Source organism: Pseudopipra pipra, chromosome 9, assembly GCF_036250125.1.
Source record: "Pseudopipra pipra isolate bDixPip1 chromosome 9, bDixPip1.hap1, whole genome shotgun sequence".
Taxonomy (NCBI): domain Eukaryota; kingdom Metazoa; phylum Chordata; class Aves; order Passeriformes; family Pipridae; genus Pseudopipra; species Pseudopipra pipra.
Window position 1 is genome coordinate 27,047,583 of NC_087557.1, and position 23,311 is coordinate 27,070,893.

General features: G+C 56.2%; 2 protein-coding genes and 1 long non-coding RNA gene across 3 annotated transcripts; 2 read left to right on the forward strand and 1 right to left on the reverse strand.

Moving 5' to 3' along the window:
* Positions 1–11: 11 nt before the first annotated feature.
* HECTD3 (HECT domain E3 ubiquitin protein ligase 3) lies at positions 12–10,167 on the forward strand. The gene is made up of 21 exons (XM_064665389.1): positions 12–459; positions 528–688; positions 1,072–1,164; positions 1,436–1,571; positions 2,005–2,120; positions 2,400–2,513; positions 2,887–2,969; positions 3,342–3,507; positions 3,989–4,070; positions 4,997–5,179; positions 5,850–5,902; positions 6,232–6,296; positions 6,713–6,816; positions 7,151–7,270; positions 7,619–7,708; positions 8,059–8,265; positions 8,653–8,782; positions 9,178–9,252; positions 9,476–9,557; positions 9,679–9,750; positions 9,975–10,167. The coding sequence occupies exons 1-21, from the start codon at positions 133–135 to the stop codon at positions 10,057–10,059; spliced, it is 2,544 nt and encodes an 847-aa protein (XP_064521459.1). The 5' UTR covers positions 12–132; the 3' UTR covers positions 10,060–10,167.
* On the reverse strand, positions 5,728–18,965 carry LOC135419195 (uncharacterized). Its single transcript, XR_010432855.1, has 2 exons — positions 18,841–18,965; positions 5,728–18,800 (listed from the first exon to the last, which is right to left on the reverse strand). It is a non-coding gene; the product is annotated as an uncharacterized LOC135419195 (long non-coding RNA).
* On the forward strand, positions 14,683–23,246 carry LOC135419191 (E3 ubiquitin-protein ligase HECTD3-like). Its single transcript, XM_064665388.1, has 21 exons — positions 14,683–15,159; positions 15,238–15,398; positions 15,961–16,053; positions 16,482–16,617; positions 16,991–17,106; positions 17,373–17,486; positions 18,550–18,632; positions 18,883–19,048; positions 19,412–19,493; positions 19,756–19,938; positions 20,034–20,083; positions 20,198–20,262; positions 20,519–20,622; positions 20,883–21,002; positions 21,125–21,214; positions 21,306–21,512; positions 21,767–21,896; positions 22,292–22,366; positions 22,647–22,728; positions 22,834–22,905; positions 23,068–23,246. Exons 1-21 carry the CDS (start codon positions 14,830–14,832, stop codon positions 23,150–23,152), a joined length of 2,544 nt encoding a protein of 847 aa, XP_064521458.1. The 5' UTR covers positions 14,683–14,829; the 3' UTR covers positions 23,153–23,246.
* The last annotated feature ends 65 nt before the right edge of the window (positions 23,247–23,311 follow it).

A 23,311-nucleotide genomic window follows, 5' to 3' on the forward strand; every position in this document is an offset into this window, starting at 1 on the left:
CGCCCCGCCGTGCGCCGCCATCTTGCCCTGCTTCTCACTCCTCCGTACGTGGCACGGGCGCCGCCATCTTGCCTGTCGGCGGGCGGGGTTCGCCGTAAACCGGAGAGGGGCTCGGCCGGTGCCCGGTGCGCGATGCGGGCGGGCGGGGAGGCGCCGCACCAGGTGCTGGGCCGGCTGCGGTTCCTGCTGCAGTGCAGCGAGTGCTTCCGCTGCGCCCGGGCGCTGCCCGCCGCGCTCTGCTACGTGCCCAAGGAGGTGCAGTACAAGATCTGCAAAGACCCCGCGGCCGCCGCCGCCGCCGCCGCCCGCAGCCTCCTGAGCGTGTGGGACAGCCCGGGGCCGGCGCGGGGCGGGAAGCGGGCGGCGCGGGCCACCATCGAGGTGCGGAAGGGCGGCTGCCTCCGCGCCACCGGCGAGGAGTACTGCAACGGCGCCGGGCTCTGGGTCAAGCTCAGCAAGGTAACGCGGGGGCGGCGGCCCGTGGAGGGCCCGGCCCGGCCCCGCCTGACCGCCCGCTGTCCCCGCAGGAGCAGCTGGAGGAGTACCGGAGCGGCTGCGATCTAGAGGAGGGCTGGGTGCTAGTGTGCAAACACGCCGACGGCGGGGACCGGCTGGTGCCCGTGGAGTCCACGGAGCGGATCCAGCGGCAGCAGCAGCTCTTCGGGGTTGACTACAAACCCGTCATCAGGTGCGGGGCCGCCGCGATGCCCCGCTGCGTCCCCGGGAGCGGGGAGGTGCTCACCCGGGACCAGCTGTCTGGGGGCTCGGGGGGCTGCCCCTCGGCCCTTCCTGCTCTGGACTGGGTAACCCCAGCCCGTTCGGACATGTTCCATGGAAATGAGGCAGGAGGGATGCCGGATGTGGAGTGAACTGGGTTTGGCTTGGGCAGTGTCCTTGTCACCTGCCCAGCGGAGTGTGGAAGGAGTAGACATGGATGGAAAGGAAAGGGTGACAGTTGAGGCTGGAGGTGATGGAGTACGGTGGGGCTTTAAACCCAAATCTTCCCCATCAAGCTACTCCTTGTTCCTCTTGGGACTTTCTCACTCCTTCCACTTCTCTGTGTTGTTTCAGATGGGAGCAGGTGGTGGATCTGACATACTCCCTGCGCCTCGGAGCAAAGCCCAGGCCCATGGAGCAGGATGAGGCTGCAGTAGAGAAGCTTCGGTATGAACTGTTTTTCGACTTCTGCTTGTTGGGAGACAAGCTGCTGTCTCTCCCTGGCTGCTCAGACAGCTGTCTCCTGCAGATGGGGGTGAAAGGGAGGGAGACAGGCAGCAGGGAACAGCTCTGTTCATCACAGTCTTGTCCTAGATAAGCCTGCAAAAGGCAGGAAACAGGGCAATACAAGGCAAGCAGGATGCAGACCTCCCTTTTTTGACCCATAAGCCTGGCTTCCTCTGGCTCTCCAGACCCAGTAATCCCTTTTCCCTGGTAGGTTTGTGCCCCCAACGTGGACTTATGAATGTGATGAAGACCTAGTGCATTTCCTGTATGACCACATTGGGAAGGAAGATGAGAACTTGGGCAGCGTTAAGCAGTACGTGGACAGCATCGATGTCTCGTCCTACACGGTGGGTTAAAGGGACAAGGCTGCATTGGCCCAGCTGTGCCATGGGGCTGTGGAGCACAGAGCTTGCTGTGCTGCTCTGGACTGGACTGGGCTATGTTTGAGAATGTGGCAAAGCCTGGAGAGCATCATGCAGCATGTTGTGTAATGTGCCCCTGGAGGGACAGTGGTTTGAGAAGCCAATGCTAATATTAGTTGCTAAGCTGATTTTAGGGAGGGGTTGTTATTTTGTGCTGTGTGTGTGACCTCAGAGCACCTTGGAGGGCCAGTCCCAGTGTCCTGTGCGCTCTGTACCCCCCTTGTCTACCCACAACCAGGCAAAGGGAACGGGCCACTGTGATGCCCCCTGGCACTAAGATTCATGACAGAAGTAACCGCTAAAGGGAAGTTAATCCCATGCCCATCTGATCTTCCTTTCATTCACTGCCCTCTTCCAGGAGGACTTCAATGTGTCATGCCTGACCGACAGCCGTGCTGACACGTACTGGGAGAGTGATGGGTCCCAGGGCCAGCACTGGGTGCGGCTCAACATGAAGAAAGGCACCATTGTCAAGTGAGTCATCTCTGCTCTGCACACTGGCTTTTGACTGGGACAAGTTCTGTGACTCCCCCTCTCTGCCTGATTCTGTCATGGCCCAAATATGCCCTGCACTCCCAGCCCCTCAGCCTTTACTCTGCCTCTGGGTTTGAAGGGATCTTGGCATTGTCACAGCTATCTGGGGATCAGAGCACCAGCTGCATGTGCTTGGTAACAGTGTGACCAGGCAATGAAGGGGAGCAGCGACGGGTGTTCAGATGCAGTTGCCTTCTCATGTCCTGCTTCCCTTTGCAGGAAGCTGCTGCTGACAGTGGATTCCAACGATGAGAACTTCACACCCCAGCGGGTTGCTGTGTACGGGGGCGAGGGGGACAATCTGAAGAAACTGAACGACGTCTGCATTGAGGAGTGAGTGGATGGAGGTACACAGGTTAGCGTGGCCCTTGCAGGGGCTGGAGGTGCTGAACGCTCCAACCCTAAGCAGTCATATGGCCCCAGCCAGGCTCTCTGAGCTGTGGGTTCACTCTGCCTACAATAGCAGACAGCACAGCCATCAGTGCTCCCGATCTGATTGTGGGACTCATCAGAATCATGTCACCTGGACCTGTGTCACCAGCAGGTTCAGGCGTTCAACTGTATTGCAGGCAACTGGGTCTGGGTGCCTGCCACAGGCTCCCATTTCAAAAGATGGAAACCCTCTTCCCTTACAAGCATCCAAGTGGATTTTGGCAGGATGGGTGAGAGAACAGCCTTTCAGCCTTCATCTGTGCTGTATTTGCAGCAGCTACATTGGGGATGTGTGCATCCTTGAGGACATGACAACACACCTGCCTGTCATCGAGATCCGGATTGTGGAGTGCCGAGGTAGGGCTGGCTGCAGTGGCCACATCCATAATGCACCTGTATGATACTGTATGTTAAGAGTTTGTTCTGTGACTTGTACTTCTTGTCCCTGAGGGCTTTTTCTGATGAGATGCAAAAGAACCAGGGGGAAACTCCAGGGAGATCTGATGTTTTGGAAGTTCTCGGCTTTCATCCTATCTTTCTCTGCCTTCAGTTATTTAATTTTTTTTCTCCTGTAAATGCCCCACTTCTTTACAGAGATATTTCAGGCTTTCAGTGCCCAGCCCCAGAGCTGGTGGAGCTGGTCACATTCCTAATGCTTTTGCCTGTAGACCTTCCATGCTGGAAGGCTTATTTCCTCTTGGTCATATCATCCATGGTCTTCCTTGGCAGATGATGGGATTGACGTTCGTATCCGAGGCATCAAAATCAAATCCTCCCGACAGAGGGACTTGGGGCTCAGTGCTGACATGTTCCAGCTGCCCAATTTGGTGCGCTACCCTCGCCTAGAAGGGACTGACCCTGACCTGCTGTACCGCCGGGCCGTGCTTATTCAAAGGTACTGTGTGGAGGGGAGCAGACAGGTGGGGTGGCATTGCCTGCAGGGGTTGCTGCCATCTCCAGCATGCATAGGGCTGGATGCTGTAAAGTTGTGTGACTCCCTTTGGGACAGACATTCTGGACACTGGAGAAAATAGCAGAATCATTTGGGAGCAAAGTGGGCTCTCTGGGGTAGCTCCCCTAAGCTTTCAAAGGAGTTTTGCAGCTCAAGTTCAGTGTCTTGTGTGTTGCAAGCACAGCATAGCTGTGCAGTGTGGGGGCATGTATATGCAGAGTCCCTTGTAAGGGAGTGCAAGATTCACTGCAGTGCCCAGGGAGTGGGAATTTAGTACCAAAGGCTGTGTGATGTGAAAAACCACACTGGGTTTGTTTTGGATGAGTTATTATTTTTCTGCTTGTGTCCAGAGGGTGCTTTGTCTGAAATAGACTTGTGCAGATCCCTGTTCCTCCTGCACTGCAATACCTTTTTTGGGATTTAGGTTCATCAAGCTCCTGGACAGTGTCCTACATCACTTGGTGCCAGCCTGGGACCACACTGTTGGCACGTTCAGCAAACTCAAGGTGAGCAGTTCCCTTGATGTCTTGTTGGGGCCTCATTCTGGCAGGGTGTTGGTGCTTGGGCTGTGTCAAGGGAGGCAGCCAGTGCTTGTTGCCTTTAAAGCAGCTCAAGAGAAATACCTGGCTGAGCTCAGTTCATTAATGCTGTGAAAAGTGATACTGTTTAGAGGTCAGTTTCCTGCTAAACCACGGATGTGGAAGCATGTAGCTGTGGGGTAACAAGAAGAATCAAACCAGAACATTTCACCCTCCAAAACACTTGGACCATAGCAGCACTGGGCACGTGAGCTGGATACACTTCCCTTACAAGATCTAAGCCCAGGACACTCCGTTCCTGCACTTACTGCCAGCAGCTTTGAGCTGGCTGTGTCCAAACTGCAAGGCTTTTACCAGTAACTAATTTCTGGCTTTAATAAGCTTTTGCTTTCCTTCTTTCTCATAATGCTGAGTTCATCCCTCCAGTTGTCTGTTTTCCTTACATCCTTTCCAAGAATACATATGCTGGACATAACTGGGATAGCTCCATTCTGTGTGTTTCCAGGCCAGCTCAACATAGGACCCAAAGCATTTGAGGATTCTTGTTTGCTTAGAGGAGCTGGCTTTTGAGGATTCTTGTTTGCTTAGAGGAGCTGGCTTTGATTACAAATGGGAGGAAAAGTAAGATCAATTTTCTGGTGGGAGTGAGGGTAAAGGAGGGTCTAAGCAGTACTGGGGTGTGAGCATTGGATGAGAGCTGATGGACTGAGGACTGAGCTTGATGTCTCCCTCAAGCCAGAATGCAGAATGTTTTAGAGGCAGAGGGGGAGCAGATATTGCCAAGGGGAGTCTGTCTGTGTGGTAAGGCAGTGGCCCTGGGAAAGGGAGAGACCTGGAGGTGTGGTGTCTACAGTAGGAAGTAGGTGACATGTTCTGTACATACCTGTTGGCAGCACATCAAGCAGTTCCTGCTGCTGTCCAAGAAGCGCACGGCCCTCATTACCCAGTGCCTGAAGGACTCGGAGACCAGCAAGCCCAATTTCATGCCGCGGCTCTACATTAACCGACGCCTGGCTATGGAGCACCGGGACAACCCTGCCCTGGACCCCAGCTGCAAGAACGCTGTCTTCACCCAGGTACTGTCCCTCCTGGAGGGGTCCCTGCTGCTCTGGGGAGAGTGGGGCATCCCAGAATGAGAATGATCCACATAAAGGTGGGTGGAAGGGACAGCTTGGAGCTGGAGATACCTAGAGCCCTCAAAGCCTCTTCATGTGACTGTTAGGCTCTCTAATTACATGTACTGATGATCCCATATCCAGGAATAACATGTAGGAGGTATTTGGGATCTCTGAGTTGAAATCTGTACTCTGTCCTGGATGCTCTCTGTGGCATGTTGTTAATGCAGAGTGTAACAACCTTGTTACACTAAAAGGGCAGCAAAGAATTCTTGTGTGACAACAGTCATGCGGTTGCATACAGTCCTGTGTCATGGTTTTACAGCAGTGCTGATCTTCCTGTGCTCATTTTCTGCCCACCTCCAAAGGATTTAGTGCTCTGTGTGTGCACAAACAGCTCAGACTGCTGTGAAATTTAATGTGTTCAGTGCACCTCTGAGGCTCAGAGGTGGGACACTGTAATTTGTGCTCCCTTTCCAAAAATGAAGGGTTTCTAGACCATTTAGAGATCAGCTTCAGTCAGTATTTAATGGTTTGGGGCAAACCAGATTTCTTCCAATTTCCTGCCTTCACCTGGCACTAGTTTCCCTGGAGAAGGGATACCAGCCTTGATCTTCTCTGCTTGTTGCAGGTATATGAAGGCCTGAAACCCTCAGACAAGTTTGAAAAGCCTCTAGATTATAGGTAAGTGGTGTCTGGATGAGAGGGGGCATCATGCAGTGCTGGGAGCTATGTCCTCTGTCACAGCAGAGCATTTGGGAAGCCTTTGTGTGTCCTGTGCTCTGGAGAGGTTTTGCTAGGACAGGAGCCAGTTCAGCCATGGGATGAGGGCCTGTTGCCCAAGGTGTCACCTCCCTACTGAGGATGCAGCTGTCTCTGGAGATTGAGATCTTGTCCTGTCCTAAGCCCAGGCTGTTCCACTGTAGTCCCCTGGTGTTTCTGCTGTGCCTGCTGCTTTCCCAGCACCTCCTTGGCTTTGAGCAGCACCTCAGGCAAGGCCTGGCTTTCTGCAGGTGGCCGTTGCGTTACGACCAGTGGTGGGAGTGCAAGTTCATCGCAGAGGGCATCATCGACCAAGGTAGGGACGGCGTGGGGCTCCTCTGGAGCAGTTGGGGTTGATGAGCTGACTGTTCCTGTAGGGGCTCTTGTTTGCTCCCAGTGTTACTGCCCATGGAGCAGAGAGGGAAGGCAGGTTGCCTTGTCCTGCTGCTCCCAGCCATTTCCTAGATGCTGCTTGCTGGGATGGGGATCAGACCTCCATTAGTCACTAACAACAGCTTTACCAGTGCCAGTGCTCCTTCTGGCTGTCCTCCCCAGGCCAGGCAGGGATGTTATTTCTCCTGTCTTATTTCCTCTGGTGCCATAAGGCTCTGACAGGAGCTTTCTGCTAAACCCAGGACCAGGTTGGACCAGGATTCCTCATCTTTCCTCCATAACAGGGTCAGCACATGAGGAGTTCACATCTCTAAAAACGTCCTTCTCTTGGGGTTGCAGGTGGTGGTTTTCGGGACAGCCTGGCGGACATGTCGGAGGAGCTGTGCCCCAGCTCAGCAGAGACCCCTGTGCCTTTGCCCTTCTTTGTGCGCACATCCAACCAGGTGCAATGGGTCGGGATATCTGGGACAGACCCTTCTGGGCCTGGTAATGCAGTGCTGTCCCTGTCCCCTTGCATGCCAGGGACATACCTGCTTCGGCTGGTCCGAAGCTTTTTGTTGTGAAGGGTTGGGTAAATTGTTTTGTGGCATCTCATTTTAGAATATGCTAACAAGTGCCTGGATACTGACTGGTCTCTCACTGGGAATATGGTCAAGGAGGATGGGGGGTTAGCCCACTTCTGCTGTGAGAAGTGCCCAGAGGCATGGCAGGAATGGTCTATGGTGTTTCATGCTGTGCTGAGATCATGACTTGGAGTTTTGCCTCCCACTCCTGTAGGGTAACGGCACTGGAGAAGCCAGGGACATGTATGTCCCCAACCCATCCTGTAAAGACTTCCCAAAGTATGAGTGGATTGGGCAGATCATGGGAGCAGCTCTGAGGGGCAAGGAGTTTCTGGTAAGCTTTCAACACCATCCCTGCGAGATCTGCTGCAAAGGGAGTTGTTAGCCCCCTCCTGCAGCCTGCCTGACAGGAGTATGCGAAGGCTCTGTGTCAAACACTGGGACTAAAGGTGTTTGACAGGGTTTGAGGCTGAGGGATTTGGAGAACTCAGAGGCTGAGTCTTGGGGGATGCTGCTGAGAGCTTGGGAGACAGTGCCTGGTCTCTGCTTAGCTATGATGAACTCTGCATGTGGACAGGGGGAGCAGGGAAGCTGCTTTGTGTCTGTGTTGTTGAGCCCTATGTCCTTCTTTGGGGATGTCTCATTTTCACACAGACTCAGCAAAATTTCTGTTCTCCTTCAGGTCCTGGCTCTTCCTGGCTTCGTATGGAAACAGTTAACAGGGGAGGAGGTCAGCTGGAGCAAAGACTTCCCTGCTGTGGACTCTATGTTGGTGAGAGGCACAGCCTCCCAGTTCTTATCCTGTTCCTTGTGGCACTCAGCAGTGTGGTGATTTGTGTCCCTGTCCTCATGTACTTGCTTCCTCCTGTGATCTGTCAAAGAAACACACGCAACAAAGGGCAGTTCTTAGCTATAGGGTGCATCTAATGCTAATATAGAGATGCAGCCATACTGACTGCTGCTTTAAGCATGCAGTGGCCCAGGGTCTGCTAAACAGCTCTACAGCAGCATATCCCATGCTGTGTCACTGTCACTTGTCTGGGAAGGGAGGAGACGGGGACCTGGGCACATCACTGCTCACTGGGCGTCTCTCTAACAAGCACTTATTTGGGGCCTGGGCAGGTGAAGCTCCTGGACATGATGGAAGTCATGGACAAAGACACCTTTGAGTTCAAATTTGGGAGCGAGCTGACCTACACAACAGTGCTGAGCGACCAGCACGCGGTGGAGCTGATCCCCAACGGCAGCAACACCGTGGTGCGCTACGAGGACCGCAAGGAGTTCATCCGCCTGGTGCAGAAGGCTCGGCTGGAGGAGAGCAAGGAGCAGGTAATGCTGTCCCATAGTGTTGGTGGTCATCAGTTCCCAGAGACACCCCGCCAGTCTGCTTCTGGTAAAATGCATCGTGGTTGGTGTCCCTGTGCTCACTAGTGCAATGGTAGCCAACCCTTCTGGTGAGGTTCTGGAGCCGATGGAGTTGTTCAGAAGCAGAGTGGCTTGTAGCAGCGTGGGTGATATGGGTTTTTATTCCAGCTCTGACACAGGCTTCCTGAATGAACTGGGATGCATCTCTCTGGGATTTTGTCCCCTTCTTCAGGTTCCTTGGAGCGTTTGCTGAGCAATCATATGGCTTACATCCAGTAGAGTCCCTAGGCTCAGCCATGAGTCAGAGAAATGGGCAAGACATGCTGCTTACCTGCCCTGTCTCCTTTTCAGATCATGGCCATGCAGGCTGGGCTGCTGAAGGTGGTGCCCCAAGCTGTTCTTGACCTCCTTACATGGCAGGAACTGGAAAAAAAGGTCTGTGGAGACCCTGAAGTCACAGTTGATGCCCTGAAGAAGCTCAGTAAGTGAAGGGCTCTGCTGAAAATTCTTTTCCTGAAAACAAGACTGTCTTCTGTCTGTGCTGGGACAAGGAGAGCTGTGGGAGGCTGGTGTTAGCCTTTATTACAGTGACAGCGTGGGCCTGTGTACTTCCTGGCTTTAGCTGGGTGCTGATGGGGGCAGAGGTGTCTGTTGACTCCATGCTGGGCCTCAGAGTAGAGGCTGGGACATCCCTACGCTGCCAGTATCCGAGCCCCTGTGGAGCTGATATGTGGATCTGGTTGATCCACAGGGATCTGTCTGCATGTGTCCCTTGCACCTTGGGTCTATGTGCTCACACCCTGTGGGCACCCAGAGGTGCTAGCAAAGAAGGAGCTGGGATCTTCAATAAACTCCTTTCTGTGTCCTTTCTGCCAGCCCGGTTTGAGGACTTTGAGCCACAGGACACCCGTGTTCAGTACTTCTGGGAAGCACTCAACAACTTCACCAACGGTGAGCGCTTTGCTCTGTCCCTGCATCTCATGCCATGACAGCTCCTGCATGCTGGCTGGGAACTGGGAAGGTGAAACCAACCCTCATTGCTGCCTGGGGAACAGCTGGGAGCCAAGGAGAGCAAGCAGCTGGGCTGAAGGGACTGCTTGCTAGCACTGGGGATACCTGGAAGCAGCTGTACATCCCTCTAGGGTTTGCTGATACCTTTGCTTTTCCTTCACAGAGGATCGCAGCCGCTTCCTTAGATTTGTCACTGGCAGAAGCCGCCTTCCAGCACGGATCTACATCTATCCAGACAAAATGGGGTAAGTCCATTCTTCTGTAGGCTGCAAGGCTGACAGATCCCATGCCAAAGGGATGTGTGATCTCATCTCCACTGCCTCACTGGCCTGCTGGTTCTAACCAGTTTGTCACCATCTCCCCAAGCTCTGAGACGACAGATGCTTTGCCGGAGTCATCCACCTGCTCCAGCACTCTCTTCTTGCCCAACTATCCCACGTAAGTTTTGGTGCTTCCCTGTGTCTGGGAGACTGTGTGTCTGGGCTCTCTTCTTAACCTTGGTGCTGACCCATAGGGCCACACTTACATCTCCTGCCTGTCCCATATGGCTGTTGAGATTCTCTCTGTGAGCAGCTGGTGAACATTTTGTCCTCTCAGCTGGCAAATGCAGCAGTGGAAACTCCTCCTTATCTTTATTTTTTTTCCCCTTCTGCCATCCCTAGAGCCAAGGTGTGTGAAGAGAAGTTGCGCTATGCTGCCTATAACTGTGTGGCCATTGACACAGATGTGAGTCCATGGGAAGAGTGATGTTGCAGCCTGACCAAGCAGCATGGACAGCCATTCAAGAGAACCGTGCAGTGGGAAGAGCTCCCTTGTTTTTCCGGGATGTGTATATATAATAAACATATAGGTGAAGCCTGGCTCCCAGAGTGGATATGGAGGTTGGGTCTTCACCAGGGTGGGAGCTAGCTTGGAGTGTAAATATGATTGCAATAATGAAATCCTGGCCCAGCTCTCAGGCATCAGGAAGGTCTGGTAGGCTTTTGTAGTGAGTTTCTTCTCCACATGTCCCTGTTGTAGCTCTGCAAAGCTCGCTCCACCCAGGCTGCACTCTGCTGCAAACAGAAGTGGGACAGGGACATGAAGCTGCACAGCACAGAGAACTCTGAGCTGCTGCTGAGACTGGGGAAGGCTCAGAGATGCTCAGTGTGTCTTGACCACATTCCCTTGCCTTGTTCCTGCCCTCGCCTTAGGCTAATGGAAATGAGATCATTCATCTAGGATTCAGAAGAAAAGGGGTGGGCTGGTGGCAGGTGCTGCAGGGATGCCTTTGGCCACCAGGTGTCATGACAGACCTGCACAGCAGGACTGTGGGTGCTTTGGAATGGACTCCCATGCTGTTACATCGCACAAAATCCAAGTTCTGTGACCACCCGTGGTTCCTTGCACCCCTTGCACAGCAGTGACTGCTGGGGGAGCTGCTCCCCCACAGGAGGTGGAAACTGTCTATTTCCTTTTTCCTCCGTAACTTTCAGTTCTGCATCCAGCATGCTGGTGGCTTGGCAGCTGTTCTCCCAGGCTCTTTGAGCCTTGATTTTCCCCTAAAAGCCAGTATTAACACTAATCTATTTGAGTTCTCATGGAGCTGTGCAGGCAGGGCCAAGCTCTCCTCACAGGCGGCAGGGATTAGAGGCAGGCATGGCAGTACCAGGCTCTGCTCTTTGCTGAGGGAAGGGAGGTGTATGTTTCAGGTGAACAGGGAAAGCCTTTGCCCCAGGGCAGTGGAGAAACTCTGGGTGTCAAGAATTGGAGCTCCTTGAGCAGATGGGCATGCAGTGCGTGAGCGAGGAGTGGGCAATGAAACCTTTACAGCTTCAAGACCATTGGGAATACTCCTTGATATTCCCAGCCCTGGGCAGGGCTGCTCATTGCCTAGCACTGTGAGCTACCAATTGTTAGTCCACATTTATACCCCCAACTCCATCCTCAGCCTGTGTGGTCTGTTGGACCACCACTAAGAGCCACAGAGTCATTGAGGCTGCACTGGAGTGGGGCTGATGCTGTGAGTTAAGATTATTCCTGTGTTTAAAGCTTCATGGCTTTTTCTCATCTTTTGAGGGAGTCTGTCAACCAGAAATCACTTCCAGTTGTAAACAAAGTCCTTCCCTTCACCAGTTTCCTTTGAAATTCCTGTAGTCCCAGATCTGCTGAGGGGGGTTGTGCTAAAAGGGATGTAGGAGCAGGAGGGAGCATGTGCTGCCACCTCCCACATCGTGGTGAGTGGAGGGAGCACAGGGTGAATGGGGAAGCTGTTTCTGGCAGTCCTTGCCTGCAGCAGGGCCTTCCATGCTCAGCTGTGTGGGTGTGAAGTCCTGTCTGCCAGAGGAGGTTTTTTATAAGTCCTAGACTCATCTCAGAATTGATATCTCTGGCTTTGTGGCTGATTCCAACCACCAGCATGGATGGGAGCAGAGCCAGTGCAGTACCTTTCCGTGGTGGTGGCTGAGTCCCTTCCTGGAGTGTCTGTTTTAAATGGGCGTGAGCAAGCTGGTGAAAGGACTTTGATCTGCTGTCTTGGCCTCAGTCAGGAGTGTTGGGGAAGGAGCCTGAAGCAGCAGGGGTTTGAAATGAGCCATCCTAGATCTGAAAGGGACTGACATTTGGGTGGAATCAATCCTGCTTTTTCCAACCTTGCCCACTTGTCTCTAAGGCAGATCAGCAGGCAGTCACATTATTTACTGAGCAGAACTAGAAGCAGCAATAAAAATTGATTCCTCTCTGGTGCTTTATTGCTGGGCAGGGTAGGGTTGTTTGATAAGTGGCTCAGGGCAGGATGGATAAGGCCCTAGTCTTTGGTGAAGGGTGAGCTGACGTCACCTGTGGGAATGGGCAGGTTAGGATCCAGCTAGGGCTGCTTGGGATGACCAGCTGTTGGCAAGCAGGCACCTCTGGCTCTGCTGCCCTTGGAAGCAGCTGCAGCTGATGGAGGGTAACTGAGGTAATTATGGAGGTGTACCCTGACCTCTTATTTCCTGCTACCAAGAAGAGTGCTGCTCAGGGGCTTACTGGAGCTCTGGGGAAAGAATCTAGCTGGTGACAGGGATTTCTGTTTAAAAAATACCTGTAGTAACAGGACCCTGGCCCTAGCAGAAAGGGGATCACCCAGGATGGTCTGGGTCTAACCCCTACAAGCATACTGAGAAAAATGGCACTGGCTGTACTGGGCTGAGGAGACCTGTGAAAGCCCTTCTAGTAGGAGGAAGAGCCGATCACATCACTGAGGTCTCGGGTGAGATCGTTTTGTGCACAGTCAGAGAGTCTGGACAAACGTGGCTGCTGAGGAAGGACAATGCCAGGATAACCTACAGATCACGCTGTTGAGTTTGCTGTGCAAAGGTGATCTGGGAAGGGGGAGCTGGGAAGTGGCCTGAATCTCCTCTGCATGGTCCTCTCTCATCTGTGGTGTTTTAAAGCCAGTCGCAAATTGAATTTCTGCTGTGACAGCCCAGTGAATTGTGGAAAAGGTCAGCCTGACTCAACTCTGGCCAATCTCAGGGGCCCAAGGTAGGTGTTTTTCAGTGCTGGGTCACATTTTTTCTCTGATCTCTAAAGGTGTGGGTAGGAACTGTCACCTACCATGTTTGGCAAGACACAAGTCAAATGCCAATGCCCTTGACTCCTTCTGGATGTGGCCAGGGTGAGGGAGCCCTCCTGGGTGCCAGGAACCAGAGGCTGTGCATCTTCACCCCATCAACCAGTCTGAAGTCCGTGGAGATCAATTTTCAAGCCAATGCCATCCTGAGAAAAGTGCCAGTGCCCCTGTGCTGCTGAGGAGTATCTGTGTGCCAGAGCTGCAGCTCTACAGAGTGGGTAGGGATGAGCTGGAGGAGGGACTGATGCCATCAGAATTGTCACAGAATAGTTTCAGGTGATTAATAACACTCATGTAGTCTAGCTGTTCTTGTTATTCCACTAATACCCTGGAGTATGACAAACTGTAAGTAGTTTGACAGGTTCTGTCTGTCCCTACCTCATGTAGGATCTAAAATAAAATGAACAAACTAATTGCTCCTGACCTTTCTGGTGATTGGTGTGGTCTGGCTCGGGCTCCTGTGTCCTTCTGTTGGGTTAAACAGTGAATGTGACACTCAGGGACATGGTTTAGTGATGAACGTGGCAGAGCTGGGTTTACAGTTAGACTCAATGATCTTAGAGGCCCTTTCCAACCTAAATGATTCTGTGATTCTAAACAGCAGGGGAGACTGGTGTCATGAGAGGCAGCTGGAGGTGAAGTGGAAACTGGCCCTGTGGTCTCCTTTGCACACAAAGTGGTGTCATGGAAGTGACTCAGAGTATTAATTGGCTCAACCCTTTGCAGCAGCTCTGCAACCAGAGTTACAGGGTGATGTGGCTGCAGAGGGAGGGCACAGGACCCTCCTGGCTGTGGTAACTGCAGGCAGAAGCAAAGCAGAAGTCTGCATTTCTCTCACACTGTGGTTTAGGGCACTTTGCTCCTGGCAAGGCGGGTGCCCATTACTGTGTTGAGGCACAGTCACGCCTGTTCAACAGATAACGCTGCGGGGGTGACAGCTGTTGGATCAGTTTGCACCCTGCCTTTGCAGCCAGGGATGGAACCGGACTCTGACCTGCCAGGAGAGCAGTCCGGCACCAGAACAGTGCAGGGACCTTTGAGCTCTGCCAGGCTGGTTGTTTCATGATCCCTAAATGTGGCCTGTAGTGCCCAACCTGAAGAAATTAAGGAAGTGTGGGGTGGAGCTGAGTTGCTCTCTGCCACCACCCTGCCGTGGTATGTAACAGGCAGGTGTGACATGGGGTGACACACTGCCAGTGTTCTGGGTGGTTGGGTACTGCTGGGTGTCATAGCATTGCTCCTGCTGCCAGGATGCCACTGCTGCCCGGGGTAAAGCTGCTCCTGGGTCAGGAAGCCTGTCATCCTCCCCAGATGATGCTGGAGCATCCCCACCGGGGTCCAGCCTGCCGGGGGCAGGAATATGTCCCCCTGCCTGGGGCAGGAATATGTCCCCCAGCTAGCCGGGAGCTGGTTCTCCCCATAGCAGGATACCTGCTGCCCTTTTTTCCCTATCCAGGCTGGAGAAGTAGCCCTGTGCCCTGACACCACAGGGACCCCGTCTTTGCTTGCGGGGATGCCGGCAGTGACAAAGATGTTGGAAGCCGGGAGGAAGCAGAGTCCTAAGCCGTGGGGTGAGGGGATGCCTGTGACCTGAGTCAGCTCCTGCCGAGAAGTGAGGGACTGGGGTGGGCGTAACACAGTCACGTCTTGGCAAAGGGGGGATAGCGGAGGCCCCAAAGCTGGGATTGCGGCCCCGCACGGATTTCGGGCTGGGACGTGCCGGCGGACACGGGCGGAGCGGAAGCCGCCCGGGGAGGAGGCGGCGACCGGGCAGCGAGGGCTGCCCGAGGCGGGGCGGCCCCGGAGACAGACGGGCGCGGCGGCACCGCCGGAGGCGAACCGGCCCCGCGGTCACTCCGGGGCGGGCAGCGCCGGGCCGCAGTCGGGACAGCCCGGGGCGCAGCGGAGCCGGTGCCCGGTGCGCGATGCGGGCGGGCGGGGAGGCGCCGCACCAGGTGCTGGGCCGGCTGCGGTTCCTGCTGCAGTGCAGCGAGTGCTTCCGCCGCGCCCGGGCGCTGCCCGCCGCGCTCTGCTACGTGCCCAAGGAGGTGCAGTACAAGATCTGCAAAGACCCCGCGGCCGCCGCCGCCGCCGCCGCCGCCCGCAGCCTCCTGAGCGTGTGGGACAGCCCGGGGCCGGCGCGGGGCGGGAAGCGGGCGGCGCGGGCCACCATCGAGGTGCGGAAGGGCGGCTGCCTCCGCGCCACCGGCGAGGAGTACTGCAACGGCGCCGGGCTCTGGGTCAAGCTCAGCAAGGTAACGGCGGCACCGGGAACCACCCGCGGGATGCCGCTGTCCCTGACACGGCGCTGACAGACCGGGATGTACCTTCAGGAGCAGCTGGAGGAGTACACGGGCAGCCATGGCCTGGCAGAGGGCTGGGTGCTGGCGCAGAGGTTCGGAGAGGGAGGAGATAAGTTGGTCCCGGTTGACTCCGTGCAGAGGATCCAGTGGCAGCACGAGACGCTGGGGGTTGATTACAGACCTGCTGTCAGGTATGGCCTCAGCCGTCGTCCCGGGCGGGGACTGGGCTGCGCTGTGGGGGCTGGAGACGCGTGTGGCCGGTACCCACAGAGGATACGCGACCCTGCCATCCCAAATCCCTTGGGCATGTCCAGCACAGCCCTCTCGCTCTCTCCAGCGCTGGTGGGACACACCCCCACCGAGCCACCGGTGGGCAGGTGGGTGCCCTCTTGCAGGCTAATCCTGTTTGCTTGTGGCAGCGCCTGCACAGGATAAAGATGCCAGGGGTTCCAGGGCACTCGGATTTGGGCTGAGCAATGTCGTGGAGGTAGTGCAGTGATGAGAGAGCTCAAATTTGATTTGATTTGTGATGGAAGGCCATATGCAGGGCTGGATTCCCCTGCTCTGTCCCAGCCTGTACCTGGGTGCAGGGACACCCTCATCCCTCCCACAGCTGTTCCTGCAGCCCCTGGGTGTCACCCCCAGTCCTCCACCACTGCTGCCTCCACTCCAGGCTAAGGCAGTAATGCTTGGGCACACTGAGCACTGACCCATCTTTTCCCTTGTACGACTCCTCTGCTGATGCTGCTCCAGCTGGGAACACGTGGTGGACCTGACCTACTCCATGCACCTTGGAGAGATGCCCAGACTCATAGAGCAGGATGAGGCCGCCGTGCAGAAGTTTCGGTATGAGTGCATCTCCTAGAGTGGGTCTGCAGCACCCTGAGGGGCAGCCAGCCAGGGCCTGGACATGCCTGCAGGACCAGGACTGGCTTCAGGCTGGGGACTGGGGAGGGTGGGTGCCATGAGAAGCCTTTTACAGTGGTACCTCTCGACACTGCTCAAGTAGAGATGGCCTTTGCTCCGTGGAGCATTGGAGCGACCATGTGCTGCTATTCCCACTGGGCTGGAGTGGCCATAAACCCCTGGCGTGCTGGTGATGAGATACAGCTGTGCCATCTGCCTGCTGCAGGGACAGGTGCCAGTCACCATCCCGAGTTGGTGACCACGAGACAGTGTTGCCAGTCTGAACTGGGGCACCTGCACGCTGCTGGTGGGCAGGTTTGGGGTGCAGTTTGGTCTCCTCATCCCGTTAACACAGAGACTCCCTGCAGGTCTGTGCCCCCAGGCTGGAGCTACGAGCATGACATGGAGCTGGGGCGCTTCCTGTATGATCACAGCGAGAAGCAGCTGCAGCACGTGGACTGCACCAAGGAGCACATCAGCAGCATTGAGGTCTCCTCACAGACGGTGCGTAGTGGGGCTCCTCTGCAGCCTAAAATCAGCATGAGACACATGAGCATCACTGCAGCTGCGGGGAGGAGTGGCCAGTGGTGGCTGTCCCCTCTGTGAGGGGCAGGGGATGGTGGTGGGGTTTTGCTGCCCTAGCAAAGCCGCCGGGAGTTGGGCATCTGGAGCAAAACCCCCCTGTGTCTCTGGGGCACTGCAAGGGGTCTGTGGCCATGCCCAGTTGCTCTGTGCAGGAGCCACCATCCACCTGCAGCCTAAGAAACCAAGGGGCTGGCCTGGTCCTGACCTCTTCTGGACCCACAGAACCCATCTCAGTGGTGGTCTTGGTGTGCCCAAGGATGCTTATCTTCCTCCCCCTGCTGCACTCTTGCAGGAGGAGTATGTTGCAGCCCATCTGACAGACAACCAGACAAACACCTTCTGGGAGAGCAATGGGCCCCCAGGGCAGCACTGGGTGCGGCTCAAAATGAAGAAAGGAGCCATTGTCAAGTGAGACCTCGGGGTGTTCCCCTCCATGTCAGCAGCTGTGCCAGGGATGGGCAGGGTGCAGGACAAAGCACCCATTTCCTCCTCAACCCAGCTTTCCCCCAGCTGCAGCTGGGGACTTGGGGTTGAAGTGAGGGACAGCTGCTGCCAGAGGCACCCCAGGAAGACACAGCCTTACCCCCAGGCCTGGGAGAATTCTGGGGGCACCTCTGTGCCCAGGCAGCTCAGGACGGGAGGAGAACACTGTGCCTTGCTCTTCTCATCCCTAGGAGGCTGTGGCTGATGCTGGATGGGCAGTGCAACTCCTATATACCCAGGCGGGTGGCTGTGTATGGGGGGACACTGAACAGGCTGCAGCACCTGAGAACAGTCCTAATTAACGAGTGAGTAATGAGCAAGGAGCAGTCTGGGTTCAGCTTATGCTGAACTCCAGAGCTGTCTCTGCATCCTGAGCAGGTGCTAAGGAAAGGGCTGGGGTTGGTCCTGAGTTACTTGCCAGTGACAATGCCCCTCCAAGGGTTGGGACTGCCTGGGTGCAGGCTACATCTGTCCCCACAAGTGTGGTGGTCCCTCACCTTCATGTGCCAGCCGAGCACCTTCATCTCCTCCTGCTCCTCACCTATGCTGTGGCAGCTGGTCTGCAGTGTGCCTCCTTCTGCCTGGTGACTTTCTGCCTCCTCCTCCTCACCTCTGGGGACACATGCCACTGCTGTCACCCCTCTGAGCATCTCTGCCATGCTATAGCCAAGAAATCCTGGGGAGCTTCCTGTCCCTGTCTTCACTCTGGCTCTGAGCATCCTTCTCGAGGCAGGCAGGAGTTTACTCAGGAGTGCAAAGATCTCCTTCACCTTCCCCAAAACTTGCCCCTTTGCCTGTTTTGGCTGAGCAGTGAGATCTGTCTTTGAAGAAGCACCCATGAGACCGCCAAGGTGTCCTTTGCAGCTGTGGGAGCCAACTCCTCCCTCTGTCTGCTTAGTTGCAGTGGTTTTTCCCTATGGGCCCGTAGGACTTTGATGGGACCTTGAAAAAGGCTTTGAAAATACACTTAGTAAATTGCTCATCTCCACAAATCCCCATTTCCTTCAAAAACCCTTGGATGACCAGCTCTGCTTGAAGGATGGTTCTGCCCTTATGAGATGTGCTAGGACCCCCCAAGAACAGTGACATGCTCTCAGCTAGCTTGTGTTTCTGTACTGCTTTGAATTTGTGCTCTTTAGTGGCTCTTTGGATGTGGCCTCCACCTTCTCCAGAATGTCTCTGTGCCTCTGACAGCCTCTTCTCTCTGCTTGGGCCCCTCCTGCTGTAGCCCTGGTGAGGCTGGGGGGGCTTTCACCATGGGTAGCAGCGCATCCTCGGCTGGGGAGCCACAGTGGCCTGTGCCTCGCTGGCCACCTCGCTGGTGTCTGTGCCTTGTGGCTCCACCATCCCTCTCCGTGCTGTGTGCAGGAACAGCTACCAGAATGTCTGCATCCTCCGGGACATGAAAACCCACATGCCAGTGCTGGAGATCCGCTTCCTGGAGTGCCGGGGTGAGCCTGTGCTGCCAGAGTGGGGCTGCCAGCCCAGCCTGGCCCTAAACCTGCAGCTGGTCCCGGCACCTGTGGCTCTTCCTGCAGCACCTGCTGCTTTTTTAGGATCCACTGGAGAGAAAGATGAGGAATGAGCTTCATATGAGATGCTGCAGGTGCTGGGGGCACCTTTCCCCAGGCTGCAGTATCCAAGCTGTGCTGGCTGCACAGCTGCAGCAGCGCACACAGCATCGCTGTTCCTTCTTGGCAGACCAAGGGTACAATGTCCGTCTGCAAGGGATTAAGATCATATCCTTCTGGGAGTGGGACTTGATCCTCAACGCTGGCATGTTCCAGCCAGCCCGGCTGGTTCGCTACCCTCTCCTGGAAGGAGTGGACCCTGACGTGCTGTACCGGCGGGCTGTGCTCATTCAGAGGTACGGCACGGGGGCGTCACCCTCCCTGCAGTCAGCCCAGTCCCAAGAAGAACCATGCCCTGGCCTTCAGGGCAGCCTCAGGCTGGGGTTGGCACTGTCCCCACAGGGAGACCCTCTGCAGCGATTCAGCTGCAGTGCTGCGGTGTGTGCTGGGCTGCCCTTGTTTACAGTGTTTTCCTGGGGGGAATGAAATAAAATGTTTGGCCAGAGGGTGCTGGTTGGGTGCTCCCCTTGGTGTCTGGTGTCCCTCCATGGGCTGGAGGAGACCCATGTGCAGCGAGCACAGTGCCCAGGGGCTGGGGCTGGGAGGGAGGTGAGATGCCACCCTCCCACAGCCTCATGCTGCTTCTCTCTGGTCTCCAGGTTTGTCCACCTCCTGGAAAGTGTCCTGTGTTACCTGATCCCCCTCTCCGAGGACAGCATCGGCACCTTTAATGCACTCAGGGTGAGCATTTGCTGGGCCCCCCTGGGATGTTGCCAGTATTGGTGTCTCCTCATGAGCTCAGATGGTTTTTTGGGGGCTGTGGTGTATCCTCCTTGATCCAATGGGGACAGACCAGGCCAGGGCTGAGAGCTCCCATGCTGGGCATTGCCAGAGGGGTGGAGGAGAATCCTGTGTGACACCAAGGGCTGTGCTTGCGGAGAGGAAAAGAGGGCACATGGTGGCAGGATCAGGTCTCTGAGTATCCCTGCCTGTCCTTTGTTAGAGCATGAAGCCATTCCTGCTGCTGTCCAAGCAGAGTTCAGCCCTCATTGCCCACTGTCTCCAGTCCTCAGAGAGCACTGCTCCTCACAGCACGCCAAAGCTCTCCATCAACCGGCTCCTGGCCCGGGAGCACCGTGCCAACCCTGCACTGGACCCCAGCTGCAGGAACACCGTTTTCACCCAGGTATGGCAACACCATGCCCAGTGTCAGGTACCTGCCAGTTCAGCATCACTTGCCCCCACTGTGTCTCATCCTCTTTCCGCTCTGCTGCTTTCCAGCTGTACGAAGGCCTCAGATCTCCCAAGAACAATCAGCCCCTGGACTACAGGTAGGACTTCAGCATCATATTTGTGGAGTGTCACCTCCCCAGAGCAGGGTGCGAGGGGATGCCAAGTGCTGCTCTCGGAGGAGGGATGTGCATGGGGCTGTTGCTTCCCCACAGGTGGCCCCTGACCTACACCCAGTGGTGGGAGCTAGATTTCATCAGTGAGGGCATCATCGACAATGGTGAGAGCTCTCCTTTCCTGCCCCAGGGCTCTCCCCTGGGCTCTCCTGTGTTGGGGTGCAGATCAGTGGGTGCCCACGCTGTCCCAGCTGCTCTGTGAGAGGCAGCCCTGCCCTGCACATTTGGGGTGGTTCCAGCATCTCCCCTACACCACCAGTGCTTCCCCTATCCCAGGGAGGGGAGTAGCTGGGCAGATACTGTGGCTCAGTGTCTGGCCTTGGTGTGTCAGGCAGCGACCAGCTTCTGCCCCCACTGCAGGTGGTGGCTTTCGGGACAGCCTGTCAGACGTGTCAGAGGAGCTGTGTCCCAGCTCAGGAGATGTCCCCGTGCCCCTGCCCTTCTTCGTGCGCACCTCGAACCAGGTTTGACATCCCACTGTTTGCCTATCCAGGCCGGGGGAGGCAGCCAGCAGAGCCTGGGGATTTTTAGGCTGTTAGTCTTGTCTTAATGCTTTCAAGGCTGTTGGCTAGGGGAGCTGTGCTTGTACCTGGGTGGTGGAGATCTGGAGGGGTGTAAAGGGCAGGAGAGGCAGATAGAGGAGTGATGGAGGGGGGGGCCGCAGGAGAAGCCATGCTGGGCTGGTCAAATCTCTGTCTGTGGGACCTGAGTTTCTCTCCCACAGGGTAACAGCAGCAGTGACACCAGGGACATGTATGTCCCCAACCCCTCCTGCAAGGACTTCCCCAAGTATGAGTGGATTGGGCAGCTGATGGGAGCAGCCCTGAGGAGCAAGGAGTTCCTGGTGAGCACAGCAGAGCCTTCCTGGCTAGTGAGGGGGCTTGGTAGGGGCCACGGTGTCTCACCCACTGCCCGTGGGTGAAAGAGGGGCAGGGGGAGGACACATGTGTCCGCTCCCTTTGGCAGATCCTGTCTTTGCCAGCACTGGTGTGGAAGCAGCTGGCAGCAGAGGAGGTCAGCTGGAGCAAGGACTTTGCCACCGTGGACTCAGAGCTGGTGAGCAGAGCTGGGGGCTGGCAGGGAATTGCCTGTGCTCCTGTGGCTGCTCCGGCTCCACTGTGGTGGCTACTGCCCATTTGGGTTGCAGGTGAAGCTGCTGGAGGTGCTGGAGCGGGTGGACAGGGAAGCCTTCGAGTTTATGTTTGGCAGAGAGCTGACCTACACAACAGTGCTGAGCGACCAGCGCGTGGTGGAGCTGATCCCCAATGGCAGCAACACCGTGGTGCGCTACGAGGACCGCAAGGAGTTCATCCGCCTGGTGCAGAAGGCTCGGCTGGAGGAGAGCAAGGAGCAGGTAACACCATCCCCCAGGGCTGGCATGGCTCCACGGGGACCCTGCTCCTGTGGCAAGCCATCCTAGTACTTGTGGGGTTCATGTCATGAAAATGTGTCCCCAAAACTAGCTCCAGTTGGGCAGTTCCATGCCCAGGATGTCCATGAGCCCTGCACCCCCTCTGGGGTCCAGTGGTCCCTGCCCCCAGTGCCCGGGGTGGCTGCCCTGGGCTCAGACCCACCCTGGTGACACGAAGCCCCTCCTGTGCCCCCCAGATCGCAGCCATGCGCGCTGGGCTGCTCCGCGTGGTGCCCCAGCCTGTGCTGGACCTGCTCACCTGGCAGCAGATGGAAAAGAGGATCTGTGGGGACCCTGAGATCACGGCGGCCAAACTGCGGAAGTTCAGTAAGTCACAGGGCCAGCCCAAAGCTGCTCCCAACCCCCACGAGGGCACAGATTCCCCTTGATGCTGCTTGTCCTGTGCATGCGTCCTGGTCAGGGGTGCTGAGGGGCCTGGGGGAGAATAAGCTGGAGGAACCCTGGATAGGGATGCTTCAGGTTTAGCTGCAAACCCCACTGGTCCCCACTCTGGTCCATCTGATCCTTAGCTGCTATGGGCAGAGGCGAATGGCCACCCTGCAGACTGGAACCCCTGTTTCTCCACCCATCACGGCACTGGGTGTGGCCCCACTCAAGGGTGCCAGGGGTTCTCAGGGGCTCAGTGGGGAGCAGAGGGTCTCCTCCTGTCCTTTGCTTTACTGGTAGTTTCTAATGAAGACGTTGCACATTCTTCATTGCAGTCAGGTTTGATGACTTTGCCTCCGATGACACCCGTATCCAGTACTTCCTGGAGGCACTCAACAACTTCACCAGTGGTGAGTGGCCCCAAGCCTTTCCCTGCTCTTCATGTGCAGTGGGATGGGCAAGGGTATAGGGTATAGCATCCCACTGCCTTTTGCACCAAGGATGCTCACCAGCTGCTTCCCTGGGAGCTGGCCGAGGTTGTCCCACCTGGCCCTTCCTCGGATGCTGAGACCATCCCTTAGCTTTGCCCCTTGTTCTCGGGGTGATTCTGCAAGGGCAGAACCTGCTGAGAGCAGTGACTGGGACAGTCCTATTCCTGTCCCTGAGCCTGATCCCTGTCCTTCCCCTCAGAGGATCTCAGCCGCTTTCTCAAGTTTGTCACTGGCCGGAGTCGCCTCCCAGTTCAGATCACTGTCTACCCAGAAAGGTCGAGGTGAGTCTGTCCTGCCCCGCTGGGATCCCTGTGCCCTGCTGGGGTCCCCACACGGTGCGAGGTCTCTGCACTGTGCTGGAGTCTGACTCTCTTTTCTCTCCCAAGCTTGGATGCGTTGGACCTGATGCCCCAGGCCTGCACATGCTCCTGCACCTTCTTCTTGCCCAACTATTCCTCGTGAGTCGAGCTGAGGACAGGGACTCTCCCCTTTCCAGCACGGGGCTGGCATTGGGGTTCCCTTCCAGACTCCCCAGACCCTGCCCTGGGGAATGTCCGTGTAGGTGTGGGGAGGGAAGCCTGAGGTTTTCCGTGCCGTGACCCAGCGTTCTGCCCTGCCAGGGCCAAGGTGTGTGAGGAGCTGCTGCGCTACGCCGTGTACAACTGCATGTCCATCGACACTGACAAGGACACCTGGGATGAATGAGACCCCCGCGTGCCCCAGGCCATGGGAACCGCCTGCCTCGGGAACACTGGATTCAATAAAACTGCAGGGCCGGCTCCTGCTGTCCTGGCCCGGGTCCTCTTTGTGTCTGTGCTCGTGGCCAGTGCTGCAGCTGGAGGGGCCAGCATGGCACTGCCTGCT

Excerpts from the sequence above, each read along its gene's own strand:
- HECTD3 (XM_064665389.1), top strand. The coding sequence starts at position 133 with ATGCGGGCGGGCGGGGAGGCGCCGCACCAGGTGCTGGGCCGGCTGCGG. Across the intron at positions 6,817-7,150 it reads TTGTGCGCACATCCAACCAG|GGTAACGGCACTGGAGAAGC; the intron begins GTGCAATGGGTC and ends CCACTCCTGTAG. Across the intron at positions 7,271-7,618 it reads TGAGGGGCAAGGAGTTTCTG|GTCCTGGCTCTTCCTGGCTT; the intron begins GTAAGCTTTCAA and ends GTTCTCCTTCAG.
- LOC135419191 (XM_064665388.1), top strand. The coding sequence starts at position 14,830 with ATGCGGGCGGGCGGGGAGGCGCCGCACCAGGTGCTGGGCCGGCTGCGG. Across the intron at positions 19,494-19,755 it reads GCACCTTTAATGCACTCAGG|AGCATGAAGCCATTCCTGCT; the intron begins GTGAGCATTTGC and ends GTCCTTTGTTAG. Across the intron at positions 22,906-23,067 it reads TTCTTGCCCAACTATTCCTC|GGCCAAGGTGTGTGAGGAGC; the intron begins GTGAGTCGAGCT and ends CTGCCCTGCCAG.